Here is a 19501-nt window from a genome sequence, read left to right as displayed (position 1 = left end):
TAACATCTCCAAAATGTAAGCCAAGTTCTGCAGAACACTGAGAACCCTTATCAAATGCCAAACATTATTTATGGTAGAAAGCTATTTCTCAACCATCAATTGGTTTTCTTCCTACACTCAACCATCCCTTCGATATACTTGATCCCACAAGGTTTTATGGTTTCATGAAAGCCCAGTAGGTTCTGCATAAAGCACAGGAATCTTTGGTACCGTAGTATTTGGCCAACCTGAAGAACAATTCACTATACAGAAATTTCACTAAAAACGAAACCAAACAAAGTCTTCTATAGGGAAAGGGTTCTTGGTCTGAGGTCTATAAACTTGTTCCTTTTTAAAAAAAAATCCTAATAACTATACTTTAATATAATTGGTTTATTATCCTATATATTTCATTTTTATGTATCTAAAAATTATTCTAAGAAGGGCTCCATAGATTTCACAAGGCTGAAAAAAGGATTCTGAGGCTCCCCAAAAATTTGAGGACTACCTTAGGGTTTCAAGCTATGAGGTAAAACCATCTCTTTGGTAGTTAAATAACAAGGAATCCAGGAGAAATCAGTTTGATTCTGATTCTCTTCCTTACCTACTTAAAGTTTCTTTGTGTTGAATAAAAAATGGAGTCTGAAAATGGGAATAGGCACAAAAATATTTTATTACCATAATAAGCAAAGCACTACAGCCATGCAAAAATATTTTCATCATCATAAACATTTAATATTTGATTTTTATAACATTCTGGATGTTGTGCAACTGCTCATAACACGTTAAAAAGAATCACAGTGATAACAAAAACATTATCCTCAAGTAGAATGATATCTAATTTTTTTGTGCTGGAACTCTTTAAATGATGGACAAAAAAATTCCCCTTCCCCTAAAGGAAATGCATCACTGATGTTCATTCATTCATTCACTTTTGATTAATTCCATCCATCCATTCATTTAAAAAATGTTTAAATCAAAGTTAAATAAAGTCACTTTTATTTAGGATGTTTCCTGAGGGTTTGACTACATCCCTCTGTGAAACCTAGGAAAGGCCAGGAGTATGGCCAAACCAACTGGGGTAAATCACGGCAAGTAGCTGGTAACAACAGAAATAAAAACCAATTCTTTCACTCATAGAAAGGAATGATAGAACTAAAAAACCTAGGGAAATACTTACCTGGAAAAGAGAAGTTTCCTGCAGTATTTACAAAGCTATCTGTCATTTCTCCAAATACTATCATCATAAGTGGAAGACCCGAACCATGAGCAATAGCCATGATGGTGCCCAGCACCATAAATAATTTATCTTTCCAATCAGAATATCGGAACTGCAATAAAAAGGAAAAAAGAAACAAAATAGGGCTCAGGTTTGCAGGATGGAATTGTCCACAAATGCAGAATCTCAAGATTGGAAAAGATTTTAGAAGCCGTCTGGTTGAACTGATACTTGGCCAAGGATTGTGTCTTCAACACTGTCAAAAAGTCGTTAACCAGACCTCAGGTAGAGACTTGAAATGAAATGGAATCCACTCTTTCTAGAGGCAGGCGATTCCACTTTAACATAATTCTAATTGCTAGGAGAGGCATGCTCCTTTGTTAATAGCCAAAGGTAGGGAGAAGCCTCCGTGACTGAATCAATTCTAAGTAAATCTACAGTTTTGTTTTGGATCAGGGAGTTCTTTAGGTGGCAAATTGCTGCTCCTCAGAGTCCTCATTTCCAAATTAGATTAATATTTGTAAAGCTTTGGCACATAAAAGGAGCTTAATAAATGCTTATTCCCTTCTCCTCCTTCATCTCTAAAATGAGGACAATAATCCATGTATTATCAATTGTGCAAGTTGTTGTGAAGAAAGCATTTTGGAAACCTTACAGCCATGCATGTGGGAGTTACTATTATATCTGTATCCCCGTCAAAGGGAAGTCAGAACTGCCAGGGGGAGGGAATACACAGAGGACTGGAACCTTAGACAAGAAGCTGAGTGTCTGAGGGCTTTTAGTGAGCAGAGAAGGCTAAGCTTGTGGAAAATCATTTACACTGCCTGGCAATGGGAAGCTGAAGGTAACCTAGGGCAGACAGGATCTAAAGCCACAAAAGGGCTCTAATGCTAGAAGCAGCTTAAGTAGGGGAATAATTAGAACTTCTTAGACACTAAGCATTTCATTTTTCCTTAATCAGGATTACAGGTTATGAAACTGATAACAGTAGGACCCAAAATAACTCAATATGGCTCTCTAAAATTGAGTAATCAGGCAAGACACGAGGATGACTTTAAAGGGGCTGGATAACACCTAAAAATAACCTATGTGATCTGTCTCTTCCACTTGCTCTACCTGGAGAATACTTGGAGAGGGACGTTAACTAATCTTTGTTGTCTAACCCTTTTTAAAAAGCAAAGAATTTTTTTTTTTTGGAGGTGGGATACAAACTTGTGATTTTATTGCTGTCGGGAACTCCTACTGTGGCAACTCATCCGTAACTTATAGTCTTAGAAGCAAGATGTGGACCGATGGAAAGATGACCGTCTCTGGAATCCAGAGAACCTGTGTTCCAACCCTGCCTCCGACGCTGACTGACTGTGTGACCTTGAAACGTTACTTAATTTCCCTGGGCCAAGATCCTCTCGACTCTAAAATAAGAGAGTGGAACTAAATGGTCCCTGAGGTTCCCCATGATTAGAATTGTTTTAGACACAAAGGGGGTAAAAACTAGCCCTCATTCCCCAAACCAATAAACTTTTAGAGGCAGGGCTTGAACCTATGTCTTCTTAGAGACAGAACCTCTCTCCACAGAACATGATACTTCTCTGGTAATTAGGCTGTCTAATCATTTGCAGCCCCTTGCTTGAAGGTCAGACACTGAATCTAGCATTTAAGCTTATTTTATCTTCCTAGATGAAATTTCTTCTGAGAAAGCCCTGAAAATTACTTTCTCCTGGGGCTAACGCGATACCATTCCTCCTTGCACCTCAGCTACAGCTTGGGCGGTAAGAAATCAGCGTGTGCTTCAAAGGTTAGTGATAACAGGTGATAACACTTGACACCCACAACCCCAGTGCCTGGGCCGCTTTATTGACATCTCAGTTACAGCAGGGTTCTAGTTTCTTCACGGAAAGAAATTTTTCATTCTTTGCTACATCTTTCATCTGCCTGTCTGCCTCTAACCTTTCCAGGACAGTCCTTTTTTTAAAAAAAAAATTCTTTTTTCTTTTTTCTTCCTTCTTTCCTCCACTTCCTTCTATGGCTATAATTCCTCCTTTTCTATTTATTTTCGTGAAGAAATAAGGCATCTTCTGAACTGAGGGTGTTGAAGGAGGAATCAATTTCATACAGATGAAAACATCTGTATGCCTGATCAGTGGAATGGACCAAGGCAAACTAGCTTAAACTGGAAATTTTAGTTGAGCTGTTACCCAGTGCTTAGGTAACTTCCCAGCATGAGGATTTCTTGCACCCTCTGCATTCTCTATGAATTTACTCTTCCCTTAAATCAACTCATCCTTCATTTATTATATATTTCATGAAAAGCTGGGGTCAGGAGAGGAAGGTTTCCCCTGCTTGTGACTTCTTGGAGGTGTTACAGACTCAGAAGGATTAGAGAGTACTGCTAAGAATAAGCCACAACATCTGACCTTTGAGCAGGCAGCATGATGCACTGGTGGGATATTTTGCCATGACCCACATTAGGCCACGTTGCCAGCTAATCTCTTCACAACCCAGCTTCTTCCTACCTTTCAGTCTTCTTCCATTTTCTTCCTCCTCATGCACCTCCCAAATCTAGCTGCACTGGCCTTTTTGTGGTTCCCAGTCCCTGACACCATCTCTGGTCTCTGCCCACTGTCTGTTCCCCATGCCTGGCATTCTTCCTCTGCCCCTGATTAACCCCTTTCCTTGCTTTTATGGGCTCTAGAGATTGGCCCCACTTGATTTCCTGTCAACTGCCACTAACAGCTGTTTTGAATCAGGGTATCTCTTCTCCCCTGGGTCACTGCTGTACTGAGCTCTATCTCATGATTTCCTTCCCTATTCTCTATCCCCTGACTCAGGCAAAAAACCTTTGGGGGTTGGTTTCTTGGTCCAGCTTCTACATAAAAACCAACAAAACAAAAAAGTTGTTAATAAAAAAGGGGAACATGGGCTTCTTAAAAAACACCATCCATGGCCTTACCACTCCCAGCCCTTCTCTTTTTTTTTTCCACTAAGACTCCAGAGAAAATTGGCTGAGCTACTACTAATGAGTTCTTTGGGAATATTTGGTGACGGAAGTAAGATTCACCTTCATTTTGGATCAAAAGCAGACTCAAGGGTAAAAGAGAGATTCAGACTTAAAGCTCTTAACTTGTAGTCTGTAGACTTGTTTTTGAAAAATATTCAGTAACTATTTCAATATATTGTGTTGTCTTTGTTTTTTATTTTTTGCATTTAAAAGACATTATTTTAAGAAAGAGTCCAAAAGGTTTAAGAACTCCTACTCTGCAAAATTTGACAAGGGAAAGACTCGTTAGCTCCCTTAGTAGAATGTAATCTACTTTTTGGAAAAAAAAACTTTTCTGTCTCAGAATTAATTTCAAGGTAGAAGAATGGTAAGGGCTAGGCAATTGGGATTAAGTGACTTGCCCAGGATCACATAGCTAGGAAATGTCTGAGGTCATATTTGAACCCAGGACCTCTTGTCTCTAGGCTGGGCTCTTTATTCACTCAGCCCCCAGCTGCCCCTAGAATGTAATCTCGTTGAAGGAAAGACTATTTCATTTTGATCTTTGTATCCCAAATATTTAGTACAGTGTCTGGTTCATAACATGTGTGGCTGACTTTAATAAATGCTTACTGATTAACTGGTTGCCAGAGGTCATAATGGAGACCAAGCAGGATTGTGGATGAATCTATATAGAATTCATCACTCAAGGAACTGAAAAATTCAAAACACCCGCTTGTATCATCTCTGGCTAACAGCCTTGGAACAGACAGACCAGGCATGGTTTGAACATGATCCTCCCCCTTGTGTTACTCTCCCTCAGAGGCTTTGATCCTTCACTATAAAACATGTAATGACCCTCACATCCCCCTACAGTCCATCTTCTTCTCAGCTGTCAAAATTATCTTCCTAAAGCGTTGGTCTGACTGTTTCACTTATCCATCCCACTATTTAATCCACTTTAGTGGCCTCCTATTATTTCACGATCAAATAGAAAATCTTCTGTTTGGGATTCAAAGCCTTTCATAGCCTGGCTCCCTTCTACTTTGTCTTACGCTTTACTCACCTTCATATGCTCCATCCCCCCACCAGAGGCATTCTCAGTGGCTATCCCCCAGACCTGGAATTCTGACTCTGCATCTGTACCTCCTGGCTTCCCTGATGCCTTACAAATTCCAACTAAAATCCTACTTTCTAACATGAAGTCTTTCCCAGTCCTCTTTCATGGTAGTGCCTTCCTTCTGCAGATTACCTAATGTCTATAAAGAGGAAAAACTTCAGGCATTAAACATATGTAAGTGCATACAAAATGACATATAAATAATATCAATTTTGCCCCCTTTTCTCTCTCATGTCACTGTGTTGGGCCATAAGCAGGAGTTTGCCTTGTTTACTTCTGGTACTAGCAATGCGTAATGCCTTAGCCCTGGTTATCATCTATGCCTGAAATATACTCTCTTTGCCTTTTAAATTTTTACCCATTCCTTAAAGTCCATCTTGAGCACTACTTTCCTCCAGGAAACATTCTCTATTCCTTCTAGTTGTTAAGGACCTTTGCCCTCTGATTTGATTGACTACAATACCACATTTTTCCTTTCTCTAATGCACTTGATATTAGGTATTATAGTTAGCCATGTCAATCGATGTCTTTTTCCTTCCCTAGACTTTAATAAAATGAATTGGGCAGCTAGGTGGTATAGTGGATAGAAACTGGGGCCTTGGAGTCAGGAAGACATATCTTCATGTGTTTAAATCTAGATTTAGACACTTATTAGTTGTGTGACCCTGGGCAAGTCACCTAACCCTTTGCCTCAGTCCCTCATTTGCAAGAAAATCTGGAGAAAGAAATGGAAAATCATTCCAGCATCTTTGCCAAGAAAACCCCAAATAAGGTCATGAAGAGTTTGGACATGACATGACTCAACAAGACTGTAATATTCTGGGGTGGGGTTGGACTAGATTTCTCCAAAGTTTCTATCAGATTTGAAATCTTATGCCAGGACTCTCAAGGATCATAGGATTTTAGATTTGTGAGAGAACATCTAGTCTAACCCTCACAGGATATTACAGCCTAGTGAGGGGAAAAACGAATCATTTATCTCCTGAAGTATCTAGTAGAAAGTTCTGAATATAGCTTGTACTTTAAAATATGTATGTTCTGAGTCCCTTTAACCTCTGTTTGTCTCAGGTTCCTGAAATATAAAATGAGGATCATACTAGCACTTAACCCTCAGGATTGAGGAGATAATAGCAATAAAGTATTTCATACAGCACGTAACAGAGACTTAGAAATGCTTGTTCACTTCCCCTTCCTTAGTATCAGTTTTGTATTAGAAAGACAGTATCAGACACATTCTGTAACTTAAGAATCTATAGCTTACCAGTGTTAATGGGCTGATCATGTTAGATTTCTTCATTTTTTTCCTATCTTGTTGGGTGCTGAAAAAGATAATATTTGGAATTATAAATGTACTATTAATATTTTATATCTTTCATGAGATAAAACCAACCAATCCACAGTTATTAAGAACCAATTATGCATGTTTCGGGCACTGTGGTTAGTCATAACAACAAGGGCATGAAATATTTGGGGAAGATGGACTTCTGATTTCCTTAGTCTTTGAGAGACACGTGGGGCACTAAGAGTTAGCCAATACACAGAGAATGTTTCAGAGATGAGACTTGAACTGATGTTATGACCCCAAGGCTAGTTCTCTCTTTTTTACCCTTGAATTTGCAAAAATGTGTTTTCTCTCCCTCCCACTACCTACAATTGAAAAAAGAAAAAGGAAAAACATCACTTTTCTGTCATCAAGCATTTTATGACATTTAAAATAATTCTTTAAAGACTTTCAAAGTAGACTTTCCTTTCAGCATTATGGTAAAATAGATTGGTCTCCTGGTTCTGCCCATTTCATTCTTTATCAATTCAAATAAGTCTTCCCAGATTTCTCTGAAACTCTCATTTCTTCAAACACAATAGTATTCTATTACATTCATATGCCACAATTTTGCAGCCATTTATTAATCGATGGGCTTCACCTTTAGTTTCCAGTCCTTTGAAACCACAAAAAGACCTGTTATCAATATTTTGTGTGTGTGTGTGTGTGTGGGGGGGATCCTTTCATTTTTATTTATCTCCTTAGCGAATAGATCTAAAAGGACATTGCAACATCAAAGCTTATGCACAGTTTAGTGACTTTGGGGTCTCAGTTTCCAACTGATTTCCAGGATATACTGACCCTCTATCCACAATATCATCTTTCTCTATCAGTATGTACATAATAAGTAATATCAGGAAAACATGTGGAAATTTGTTATTAAAATAAAAAATGAGTAATATCTACAAAAAATGAAAAATGTTCATAGTTATTATCTTTTCAGGTTAAATGACAGACATTTGTCTAGCTAACTGATATTCCAAAGTTACACATGCAAACATCTACAGGTGACTTTCCAGATACAAGATTTAGAAAATGCAATTTTTTAAATTGTCCAAATCGATTATTTCATTAGCATATGGAACTCTCAGCAAGGAATCTTCCATTATTAATAAAGATTAGTTTCTTTTACAACTTATACTCAGAGAATTGTCAGGGACCTTGAAGGCATTGAGTGATTTGGCCAGTGCCAAACAGACAGATCTCTTTGCATTACACCATAGTGCCTCCAAAATGCCACTGAAAATACCCTTATTGCATGTATGTAGATAAATAAATGAGGTGGGTTAAGGAGGAAGAAAGCAAGCTAGGGGTCCAAGGAAAGCTTCTCTCAGGACAAGACTCCTAAGCCTGAAACAAGATAAATTAGTAATACATGGCAGGATATGTTTTAGGTGCAAAAATAGCCTTACGGACAGTAAGTACACAAGGGTAGTCAGAGTAATTTTTGTGTAGGAAGGTTTTATGAAATTAATTGCTATAAAAACCCATAAGTTTTGAAAAAGTATAATACTTCTTAGGAGATGTTTTTTCTTTTAGTTAGCATCATCAGGCAATTTAGTGGACCAATAGTTTCTCTATTGATTTTTGTAAATTATGATGAGTAAATATGCTAAAGTAGAACACTGTTGGCCAGAGACTTACTTCCTCTATTCATCGTTAGGTCAGATCTCCTTAAATCCCTTTCAAGAAATTCCTGGAAAGAAAAAGAGCTCTGCACAGTTTGGAACTATGCCCATAAAGCTATAAAACTCTGCATACCCTTTGACCCAGCAATACCTCTACTAGGTCTATATTACAGAGATCAAAAGCAAAAAGGAAAGGGACCTATTTGTACAAAAATATTTATAGCAGTTCTTTTTGTGGTGGCAAAGAAATGGAAATTGAGGGGATGTTCATCAATTGAGGAATGTTTGAATAAGTTGTGGTATATGATTGTAATGGAATGGTATTGTGCTATAAGAAATGATGAGTAGGATGATTTCAGAAAAAAACCTAAAGACTTGCATGAACTGATGCAACATGAAATGAGCAGAACCATTATGAGCAGATCATTGTACACACTAACAACAATACTGTATGATCATCAACTGTGAAAGGCAACTATTCTCAGCAATACAATAATCCAAGACAATTCTGAAGGATTTAAGATGAAAAATGCTATCTACCTCCAGAGAAAGAACTCATGGAGTCTGATGCAGATTGAAATATAATATTTTTCAATATATTTTCTTCATGGATTTTTTATATCTTTTTCCACAACATGACCAATATGGAAATATGTTTTGTATGATATCACATGTATAGCCTGTATAAAATTTATTTACCATCTCAGGAAGGGGGGAAGGAAAGGAAGGAGTGAGAGAATATGGAACTCAAAATTTTAGAAGACTAGTGTTAAAAATTGTCTTTACATGTAGTTTGAAAAAATAAAATATTGAAAAGAAATGTGAAAAAAAGTTACACAAATGCATGTGTGTGCTCTGCCCCCCCCCTTTCAAATAGTACATCTAGAAGGTAGCAAAGACTTGAGAATGACAAATCAGATATAGATTCATTTCTATGTTTTAATGCTTTGTCAAATTGTTTTAATACTGCTTTATAATAAAGTTTTGGGTTTAGGGGAAAAAAGAGAAAGAGCTCTGTGGTTCCATTGGGTTTTCTTTTTCCAGCTCATCTAATGAAGGTTAAACAAAGCCCCCAGTAAAGACAATATTACTGATGATGAATATGATCCAGCTTTTATATGGAAAAAAGCCAATGCAAGGCTACTCCTCAAGTAATAAAGACCAGGACAATAACTAGAGTACTGGATTTGGAATTAAACACCTGGATTCCCTGAGCATTTCTTCTACTTACTACTGTATTAACTTGGCCAAGACATTTAACTTCTAATTTGCGTTGGGTTTTTCATTTGTCAAAAATAAACTGTTGTTCAATTGATTTCAGTCAAGTCCAATTCTTTGGAATCTTGTCTTCAAAATGGCTCTTCAAAAACCCATTTGAGGTTTTCTTGACAAAGATACCGGAGTGGTTTTCCATTTCCTTCTCCAGCTCATTTTACAGATGAGCAAACTGAAGCAAACAGGATGAAATGACTTGCCCAGGGTCAGATAGATAGAAAGTGTCTGAATCAGATTTGAACTCAAGATGAGACTTCCTGTTTGGACTCCATCCACTGTGCCACCTAGCTGCACTCAAAAATAATCAGGGTTGGACAATAATAATCTCTAAAGTCTCTTCAGATCCAATGTAGAAACTACAAGTTATTTTTCCCAATTAACCAAACTCCTGACATCTAGCCAACCAAACCTGAATAGCAAACAGTATTAAAGCCTACAGCATAGCTAATACAACTGAACAACCTCAAATTGAAGTTTCTCCTCCTGGAGGCGTTAGCCAGGAAGAATCCTAGAGGAGACAAAGTTTTTATGTAACTGGAAGAATCCTAGAGGAGACAAAGTTTTTATGTAACTGGAAGTCAATGCCATGCCCCGTGCAAGATGGTATTCCAGTCATCTCTTGGTAATGCTTGAGGTGTCTATTCAGCCCTAACCAAGACTTTTTTGGGGAGGACGCAGGGTCTTTTAGGGGATATAATCTCAATAAAAATTCTGACCTCTTTCATATTCCACCTGGCCACCACCAGGCAGAAGTTGCAGAAGCATAAAAAGATCTTTTTCATTTTCAAGGTGAAGGAAGGAGAGCTGGTCTAGGTTACAGGGAATTTAGAAGCAAAGCATCAGCTAAACTCAGTCTGATGGTGTAGTTTCTTCTTACAGAAAGAAACCATCATTCACCAAGCTATCCAGACTACCTTACTCAGGTTTCCAAAAAAAGAAAAAAAAGAAAAAATAATCTGACAAAAGCATGAGTCACCTTCACCAGGTACTGTCTGTTTTTATAGCTTTTAAAAATTTACTCTCTGTTCTCAACTCTTTTTTTCTGGTCTTTGAAGTTTATTAATCATTTCTTGCTGAGCTCCAAGTGAATAGGATCTGCTTAGTCTCAAGTCAGCCCTGCTGACCTTGGATATAACTTTTCCTGCCTTCTGCAAGTTCCCTGACTTCCCCAGCTTCTCAACAAGAGAGGCTTGGTCGATATGGGCCTCAAATTGGTCTCACTGCCTTCAGGTCAAATGCACTAGCTCTGCAAACTTCCTATTTTACACACTTATGGTTTTCTTTATATCTTGACCTCAAGAAGAATCTTCAGCTCTTGTACTTTGCCTGGTGATTGGGACACTGCCTTCTCCTTGCCCATATTCTACTGCCTACCCCAGACATGGCACTAATGGACATGGATTCTGTGTTGGTTGAATTTTGTTGGGCTTTCTGGTCCATTTCCCACCTCCATGACCCCAGCCTCTTGCTCTCTGTGCATTTATGTCAGCTGTTGTTGGTCCCACCTGGAATGTTCCTGATGTCACTTCAGAACCCACCTTAGATGAATACAATCACTTCTTTGGTTCTGAGAGTGCTTTGGTTGGCTCTTTCCTTTACCCTTCTTACATTATTCCTTATATCATCCTTTAATTGTACATTAAGCCCAAACTGCTGACATCCTCCCTTTCCCTCCCCACCATCTAGAAAATCAAGTCTTTGGACACCAGTATTAGGCTGCTTTTCATCTTTGTACCTCCACTGCCCAGCTTACACCCTTGAACAGAGAAAGGGCACAAGGAAAATGAATGGAATTGAACACGCTGATCCACTATGGTACTGTGCTCTTCACCTAAACTATGGGCTTTTTCAAGACATCTTCTCCTTTCTAATTTCTACCAATTTGATCCTCTTCATCTTTTCCTTTTCCTAATCTCAAGCTCTTCTTTTTTTTTTTTTTAGGAGAGCTTCTATTTAAGAGAAGGGTCAGAATGAAGAATACCTCAAAGGACCAAGGGAAATGAAGATAGTGCATTTGTATATATGAGAGATAGTGGGATAAACATTTTTATTTCAAAGTAAATTGATAATATCTGTTGGAAATTAATGGTAGTACTTACTGCCAGACCCCCCCCCCCGCCCCCAATGAACTTTCCATTATTTTCCAGTAGGTAATCTGCTCTTTGATTATCTCTGGTAAACTTTAAAAATGTTGGGCAGGTTTAACTTCCTCAGCTATCCAATATCCCACTCTGCTGCTTTCCCTCCCAAATCAGCGTATGCTTAGGAAATGTCCACTGATTTTAATACTCGCTTAAAGTCCATGTAATTAGAAAGGTAAAAGTGCTACAAAAATGTTACAAAGGCAATAAGAATTTTTTAAAGCTTCCAGTTACTTTGGATGGTTTTCCTCTATTAATGTCAAGATGGCTATTCCTTCGGCGTTATGCTTATGCTTTATTTTGTTTATTTCAATACTTATTATTTTAGCTAAGATTTAAAAATCAGCAGTCACACAGGTGAATACCAGCGAAATACTGTCCTTGGCAGGCAGCCACTGCTTTCCTAGTGCCTTCTGGAACAACATGCTACTAATTATAATTTCCACACATCTCTCTGGATCTGTTCTCTCATGCCTTGCAGGCTTTATCATATGTAAATATTAACTCATTCTTTAGTAGCTCCATGACCTCACTGATATGGTGATTCATTACTCTGGTGCAGATAGCAGCCCTTCCAGGTCTTCTTATCCTGTGTGATTCTTCTTCATGTTAAAGGACTATAGAGTGAGAGCTGAAAGGGACTTTGAAGGTGATTTGACCCCTGATTTTAAAGATGAGGAAACTGAGGCCTCGAGAGGTGACTTGTTCAAGGACACACTAGTCTTTCCATAAATCCTCCTTAGGGGATTTTTCCAATATAGAAAAATTTTTCATCTAGTTCTTTTTCTTTTTTTAAGTATTATTTGGGGTTTTCCAGCATATAATACATTTAATATGGTAATACCCATGTTCCCCTGCTTGTCTATGCCCCTTTTGAACTTCCTCCTATGTATTTTGGGGTTTCATTGGTTTTCTTTTTTCTTTTCAATCTAGTTATTTTTATGTTAGTACTAGTGAGACTACCTAGTACTAACAGTTAGAACTAGTTAGATTTCTTTTAAATCAGAACATTGGGCAGCTAGATAACTCAGTGGATAGAGAGCCAGGCCAGGAGACAGGAGATCCCAAGTTCAAATCTAGTCTCAGACATTTTCTAGTTGTGTGGCCCAGATCACTTAATCCAATTGCCTATCCCTTACTGCTCTTCTGCCTTGGAATCAGTACTCAGTACTGATTCTAAGACAAAAAGTAAGAATTTTTAAAAAATCATCATGTTGTCCTAAACTTAGTTAAAACAAATGCTAACCCCAAACAGCATGTATTTTAAAGGTCAGAGGAACATAGATTTAAAATTGGAAAAAAACTCTTGGAGGTCATCAAGCTCCACCACCCATTTTATACAAGAGGAAACTGATGCAAACAGAGGTTAAATAATTTGCTTAAAGTCACAGAGACAGCAAATATCTGAGGCAGAATTTGAAACCAGGTCTTCTACACTCCAAATCTGTCATCCTATCCATTACATTGTCATTTCTCCTTAAGGATGAGTATTTTCCCCTAACAGACAGCACACACTGACTGCTCTCTGTTCCTAGACATTCCCCTCAGCTGCTCCACATTATTCACATATGCTTTTATTGTCTGGAGGCTTCATTATTGTCCATCTGTAGCAATAGTTCTATTATTGAGATTTTTAAATTGGGGAATAACTCATTCATGTGAGGAAACGAAGCTAAGTTATGTAGGCTGGAGGTTCATTGTCAAATGTTCAACTGTTCAGTATGAGATTGTGGTCCCAAGGATCTGAAGCTTCCTTGTTATCAACACGGGGAAATATATTGTAACACCTTCTAGAACCCAAGCCACACTGCATTCTTCATAACTGAGCTTTGACTGGCTGAGCCAAATATCTTTTTGTATTCATATATCCCTAACAGTTTTGACATCAGAACACTAGTGGCTTCCCACTCTGCCTACGGCACTGAGGAAACTGGAAAGCCTTTTAGCTATGAAACAAAAACTGTACAATAATAGCCTTTTAAGGAAACTGTAGAAAATAATGGATACTCTGCACTTTCTTAAAAGGAGAAGAATTAAATTTACACGTATTTTCAAGAATGAAACCATAAGGGGGCAGCTGGGTAGCTCAGTGGATTGAGAGCCAGGCATAGAGACAGGAGGTCCTAGGTTCAAATCCGGCCTCAGACACTTCCCAGCTGTGTGACCTTGGGTAAGTCACTTGACCCCCATTGCCTACCATTACCAATCTTCCACCTATAAGTCAATACACAGAAGTTAAGGGTTTAAAATTAAAAAAAAAAAAAGAATGAAACCATAACTGGGGTAAGTTTAACAAAATTTGGCATTTCAAAAAGTTGCATTCTTTATGTTGGAGGAAAAAACTATGCCTGTTTTCTAGTTCTACTCTGATTTGCAATAATTTAGTAGTAATAGTAATAATATTTTAGAATGATTCACAAAATACTTTTCATAAGTTATCTCATTTTCTCCTCACAACAACCCTATGGAGCAGGTACTGTTATTCTCCCCATTTTAAAGGTGAGGACATTGAAACCCAGAAAGATTCAAATGATTTGCCCAGGGTCATATAGCTAATGAATGTTTAGAACCAATTCAGATTCAGATCTTCTTGATTCATTTCCTGGATACTTGAATGCTCCTATACTTTTATATTTGTAGAGGCCTTTACTAGCCTTCCTTTTTACTGATCCTTTGGACCAATCCACTGGTGAAAGTCAATTGTTAATTTAAAGCTTGATTATAACATTGAGTCAATGAAGGAAAGAAGGAAGGAAGGAAGGAAGGAAGGAAGGAAGGAAGGAAGGGGTTGTGTCTGACTTCCCTAAAAGAACATTTAGTTTGACACAAATAATCAACCCAAGGGTCAAATGGCCTCTCAAGTTAGGCAAATCAACAATTAGCCTCATTTTGTAAAAATATGAACTCAGCTTTTGACTAACTATCTGAGCTGTATTTTGCAATCTATACATAACTCATCATATAAAAAGTCACATACAAACAACATTAGAATTTAACACTCATTAAATCATATGAAATGGGAAAATGGTTTTTTTCTTAGAAATTTGAGCTCATTAGACTAAAGGGGGGATCAAAAGGAGGATTCAAAAATCCTCCCCAGAAGATTCTCTTCAACACTCTTCCAATGCTGAACCTATTTTAAAACAGTTATTAGCAGGGGTCTTAAAGGATGAGCCCAGACTCTTTCACTCTATTGTTTCCTGCCCTTTCTCTTCCACTCTCAAATTTTTAGCTGGCCAGTTCCAAGATGAAGGTGGAAGAGGAGGAGGAGGAACAGGAAGGGGAAGAGAGGGAGGGGAAATGAAAGCCCTAACCTTATTCTTTGTTGACCCTTCTTAGGACTTTCCCTTCTGGGTTTGGTTATGAAAATGTACAATGAAATAGCTTCTAGAAGTGGCTACTCCTCTGAGATTACTGTAAAAGGGGATTTTTGTAGCTGCCAATAAGAAGAGAGTCCTGGAGTCAGGGGACCTATATATTCTGACACTAAATGTCAGGCTTCTGGCACCTCTCCTCTGAATGACTACAATAGCCTTCTCTACAGGTCTCCCTGCCTTTACTTTCACTCTCTTCCCTGATCCATCATTCACAAAGCTGTTAAACTAATATTTTAAAAAGTACAGGTTAGGTCCTGCCCTGTCACCTCCTGGCAAAAACCAAGCCAAACCAACAAAACCCATCACTGGCTCCCTAATGCCTCTGGGATAAAACAAAAATTATTTTTGCTTTCTGAATTGCCATTAATCTCCCTCACACACCAGATACCTCAGATAAACTGGCCTCCTCACTAGTTCTGATAGAAACCAGTCCATCTTTTGCCTGCCTCCCAGTCTGGGGGGTTCTCCCTCCTTGCAGCTGCCTCTCAGAACCCTTAGCTTCCTTAGTTTAGATAGAAACAGATCTATTTCTATGTAAACGTGTGGTTTTCTAAGACAATATATCACCCACAGAGATCCTTATATATGGTTTAGTGGCCACAGTTTCTATTTGAGTTTCATACCATGGATATAAGGAACTTCCCCTATTAATGCAGATGAGTGTCTGCTTTGAAATTTACTCTTAGAGAGTTGGCTGGGAATTCCCAGCCAACTTAGAAGGTTAAATGATCTGCTCAGTGTCACCCAGTCAGCACGTGTCAGATGCAGAGCTTGAAATCAGGTCATCCTAATTCCAAGGAGGGCACCCTAGAGACCATGCCATGCTGGCTCTCAGAATGTACCACAAATATTCCTGGACCAACCATCTAAATATTTTTAAAATCATTCAAAAATGGAGGAAAAAACACATTTGTTTCAGCTATGGGAAGGAAATACAATTTTATTAAACAAAGATATATTTGTAGGTAGAATTGATGGACTTGAGTACATAAAAAGCAATTTGTAAAAAAAATCTCTTCAATTTTCTTAATTGAGAAAAATTTTCAATAAATCTATCAGATAAAAGTCAGATACACAGACTAAATAAGGAATTGCTATAAGAATAAAACATTTTCCCTCCTGGAGAAATAGTCAAAGTATATACAAGGCCATTTTTCAGAAGGAAATACAAATTGCTAATAGCTACCTGAAAAAAAATGCCCATATTTCTTACCAGGAGATTGAAAACCAAGATAACCTTTATATAGGTTCTTATACTTACTAAATTTGTTGCTTTAGGAGCTGTGGGGAAAGAAATACAGTAGTCTAGTGTAGTACGCAATGTCTTAAATCCAGAAGTTGCTTAACAAACATTTCTTGAAATAGTGAATTACATTGTTGGTGGTACTATAGATTGATGTGACCTTTTTGAAGATCAACATGCCAATGTACAATAAAAATCAGAGTCTTTTATTCTATCGCTGTAACTTTTCCATTATCTTAGTATCTAGAATGAAGTAGGTACATAATAAATGCTTGCTAATTAATTGCTTGATTTAGCCTAAAAATCATAGAAAGTCACATACACATAGCCACTTTATTTGTTATAGGAAAAATCAGAAACAAACCTATATGTCCAATGATCAGTATGGCTGAATAAATTATGGTATGTTATTATAACGGAAATTATAAATATGTCATGTGGGAAAGATAACCTAATAAAGCAGATTTAATCAGTTTATAGTCATTATTTTATATTCTTTTAGAGTTCTCTAGCCTCTCCATGTAATTTTAGTAGGTTCTTTAATTTTTTTATTTTAATAATGAGTTTTAATTTTTAAATGATATTATAAGGAATAATCCCAATTATTAATTGATTGAATAATTGTGTATGGGAATCAGCAATCAATAATCATACTGTAAGTAAAATAAAAAGGAATGTCCTCTGATGAGCCTTGGCAAGATGCATGTCTTCAGCATCCTGGAATATGTTCAGATCCTTGTAAGGCTGGAGATTTATGACATCTAACTAGACATCAACTAGACATAATGACATTAACTAGAGAATAACCTTGGCTATTACCACATATGGAACAGGATTATGTATTTGGCCCCAACATAAGAAAAAAAACCCTGATCCTTTCCAAAAAGAAGACATTTTAGAAGATGAAAGAGTAGCTGATCTCTTCTTTGGGGTGGGGGGGCACTACTTTGTGCCATCTGACTTTTAGGTGTAGACTATAAATACTTGGACTGTTCGGCTTCTCAGTGTCTTAGACTGTTGATCTTTGATGATTTATAGCTCCTGCAATAAAAGTCAACTTTGGGCTCTGAAAATCATTCCCCAGTATTTATTTTTTCTTTTACCTATACAAGGAAATATTGAAAGACTTAGATGAAGTGATTCAATGAAAGGCAAACAGGACCAGAAGAGCATACACATTGGCTAAAATATATTTTAAATTTAAAGGAAAAAACCCCAAAGGTGACAGAACTGATGGGACAAGAAGCAAACAAAATTTTTTATTCATTTGATTGGTTCTCTTTTATGAAAATATACCACATAATATGGCTAATATTTTCAGTACTATTTGATATGCCATTTTGCATGTTTATATTTTATCACTATTAGTATATGATATCTATTAATGACAGTTCTGCTCTAGCATCTGCTGAAAAATTCTGCTGAAACTCAACTCTCCTTTCCACTTAAAAAAACAACAAACTTTTTATATGAATGACAGCTTCCATTTCCAATTTCTCCTTTTCCTTGCATACCAATCTCTGCAGTTAATAGCTACCTACAGGAGTTGGTCATTTTATCTGTAGCACAATTTACAAGTAGTCAGAGTATCATTCAATTAAGAGGTCATCCAAGGTACCCACCAGCTCTTAGAGTCAGGAGAACAGGTATGCTTGTCCTTATGTAGCCTCCAAAACCAAAAGAACATCCCTAAAACTACAAGATGAGCTTCTTTCCCCATAACTCGAGACAAGTCTTGTGATCTTCACTTAGAATTACCCCTTTTTCTACTTCTGTACCCAGTAACACTTCAGCAAACACTGAATCCTTGCCCAACCCTAATAATCAATGGTGGTTAAGAAAGATGAACAGCCAAGAAATCTTAGAAGTGTGGGATGATGCTCAGTATCCTAGTATCCTGTCAGGGGCACAGATCTAAGAAGAGGAAATGGAAGCCAGCCTTCAAGAGCATGTTCTTAACATGGTAGCAGCCTTCTACCAAGGCTACAATCACCAAGGCGCAATCTCTAGTTTCAGAAAGGCATTCCAGAGGGACAAACTGCATCCAGTGTCATTAATACTTTACAGCAGGGGTTCTTAATCTGGGGTCTTTGAACTTGCTTCAAAATATTTTAATGACTATGTTTTAATATAATTGGTTTCCTTTGTAGTTCTATACAGTTTATTTTATGCAGAATAAAGCCATTTTGCTGGGGAATCTATAGACTGTATCAGACTATTGTAGGGGTCCATGACACAAGAAAGGTTAAGTATCAAAGCTTTTGCAATTTACACTTAACTTTCTACATATACTTCCATATGGAATCTTAAGCTCCATAAGGGAAAGGGCTTCTCTCTGCTCCACATCCTTATTACCTAGCACCATTATTCATGACCAGAACTATGATAGGAACTCAGAAGATGTTCAACCAATTTAGTCTATGAATTCTGTGTCACTGAAAATATTACACAGTTACTGACTCGTGACTAGTCCCTCTGTTATGCCATCTGTTATTTCTTTACCTCCAAATCGCCACTGTTGATTTTAAGAATGAATATGATGAGAATCTTAAGAATTTCCTGGTACAAGACTCTAGTTTTTTTTTTAAAATTATTGTTATGCAAAACACATTTCTATATTGGACATTGTTGTAACAGCAAAGTCATACACAACCAAAACCCCAAAATACCCTCTTTAGTTTTCAATGCAAACTACATCCAGTCTACAAATTTGTGGATAAGTGCTAGGGAGTTAACCTAAAGGCAATGAGTATGTGACTTGCCCAAGGTTCGAAAGTTTGTGAGAAGATTTGAAGTTGGTCCTTTCTGACTCCCACCATGGCAATTTATCTACTGGTCCACTGCTACCTCTCCCTTTATATGATTTTTAGGGAACAAGACCTCTGATTTCAGTGATGTACAGAACTATGAGTACAGGTCAGCACCAGGTCTAAAAATGTTATTTTTAGAACATAAGGTCTTAACCTTGGGCTAACAGACCCCAGAGTAGATTTTAGGGGTCTGTGAAGGTAGTTGGGCACCAGGCCTAGAGTCAGGAGGACCTGGGTTCAAATCTGTCCTCAGATACTTCCTGGCTGTATGACCTTGGGCAAGTAACTTAACCTAGATTGCCTAACCCTTACTGCTCTTCTGAAGGGAAGGGAGGGAGGGAGGGAGGGAGGGAGGAAGGAAGGAAGGAAGGAAGGAAGGAAGGAAGGAAGGAAGGAAGGAAGGAAGGAAGG

At 37.7% G+C, this 19501-nt stretch overlaps 1 protein-coding gene across 1 annotated transcript in view; it reads right to left on the bottom strand.

The window, feature by feature from the left end:
- Positions 1-19501, bottom strand: part of LOC123250517 (phosphatidylcholine translocator ABCB4-like) — a 111333-nt gene that overhangs the window by 86243 nt on the left and 5589 nt on the right. The window contains exons 3-4 of the mRNA XM_044679629.1: positions 6557-6614; positions 1160-1310 (exon numbers count right to left, since the gene is read on the bottom strand). Coding sequence (XP_044535564.1) covers positions 1160-1310; positions 6557-6614 — 209 coding nt within the window. The remainder of the gene's footprint in view (positions 1-1159; positions 1311-6556; positions 6615-19501) is intronic.

The sequence above is a fragment of the Gracilinanus agilis genome, chromosome 5 (assembly GCF_016433145.1).
Source record: "Gracilinanus agilis isolate LMUSP501 chromosome 5, AgileGrace, whole genome shotgun sequence".
NCBI lineage: Eukaryota > Metazoa > Chordata > Mammalia > Didelphimorphia > Didelphidae > Gracilinanus > Gracilinanus agilis.
The sequence above is the reverse complement of the archived record's forward strand: the minus strand, read 5'-3'. Positions and strand labels throughout refer to the sequence as shown.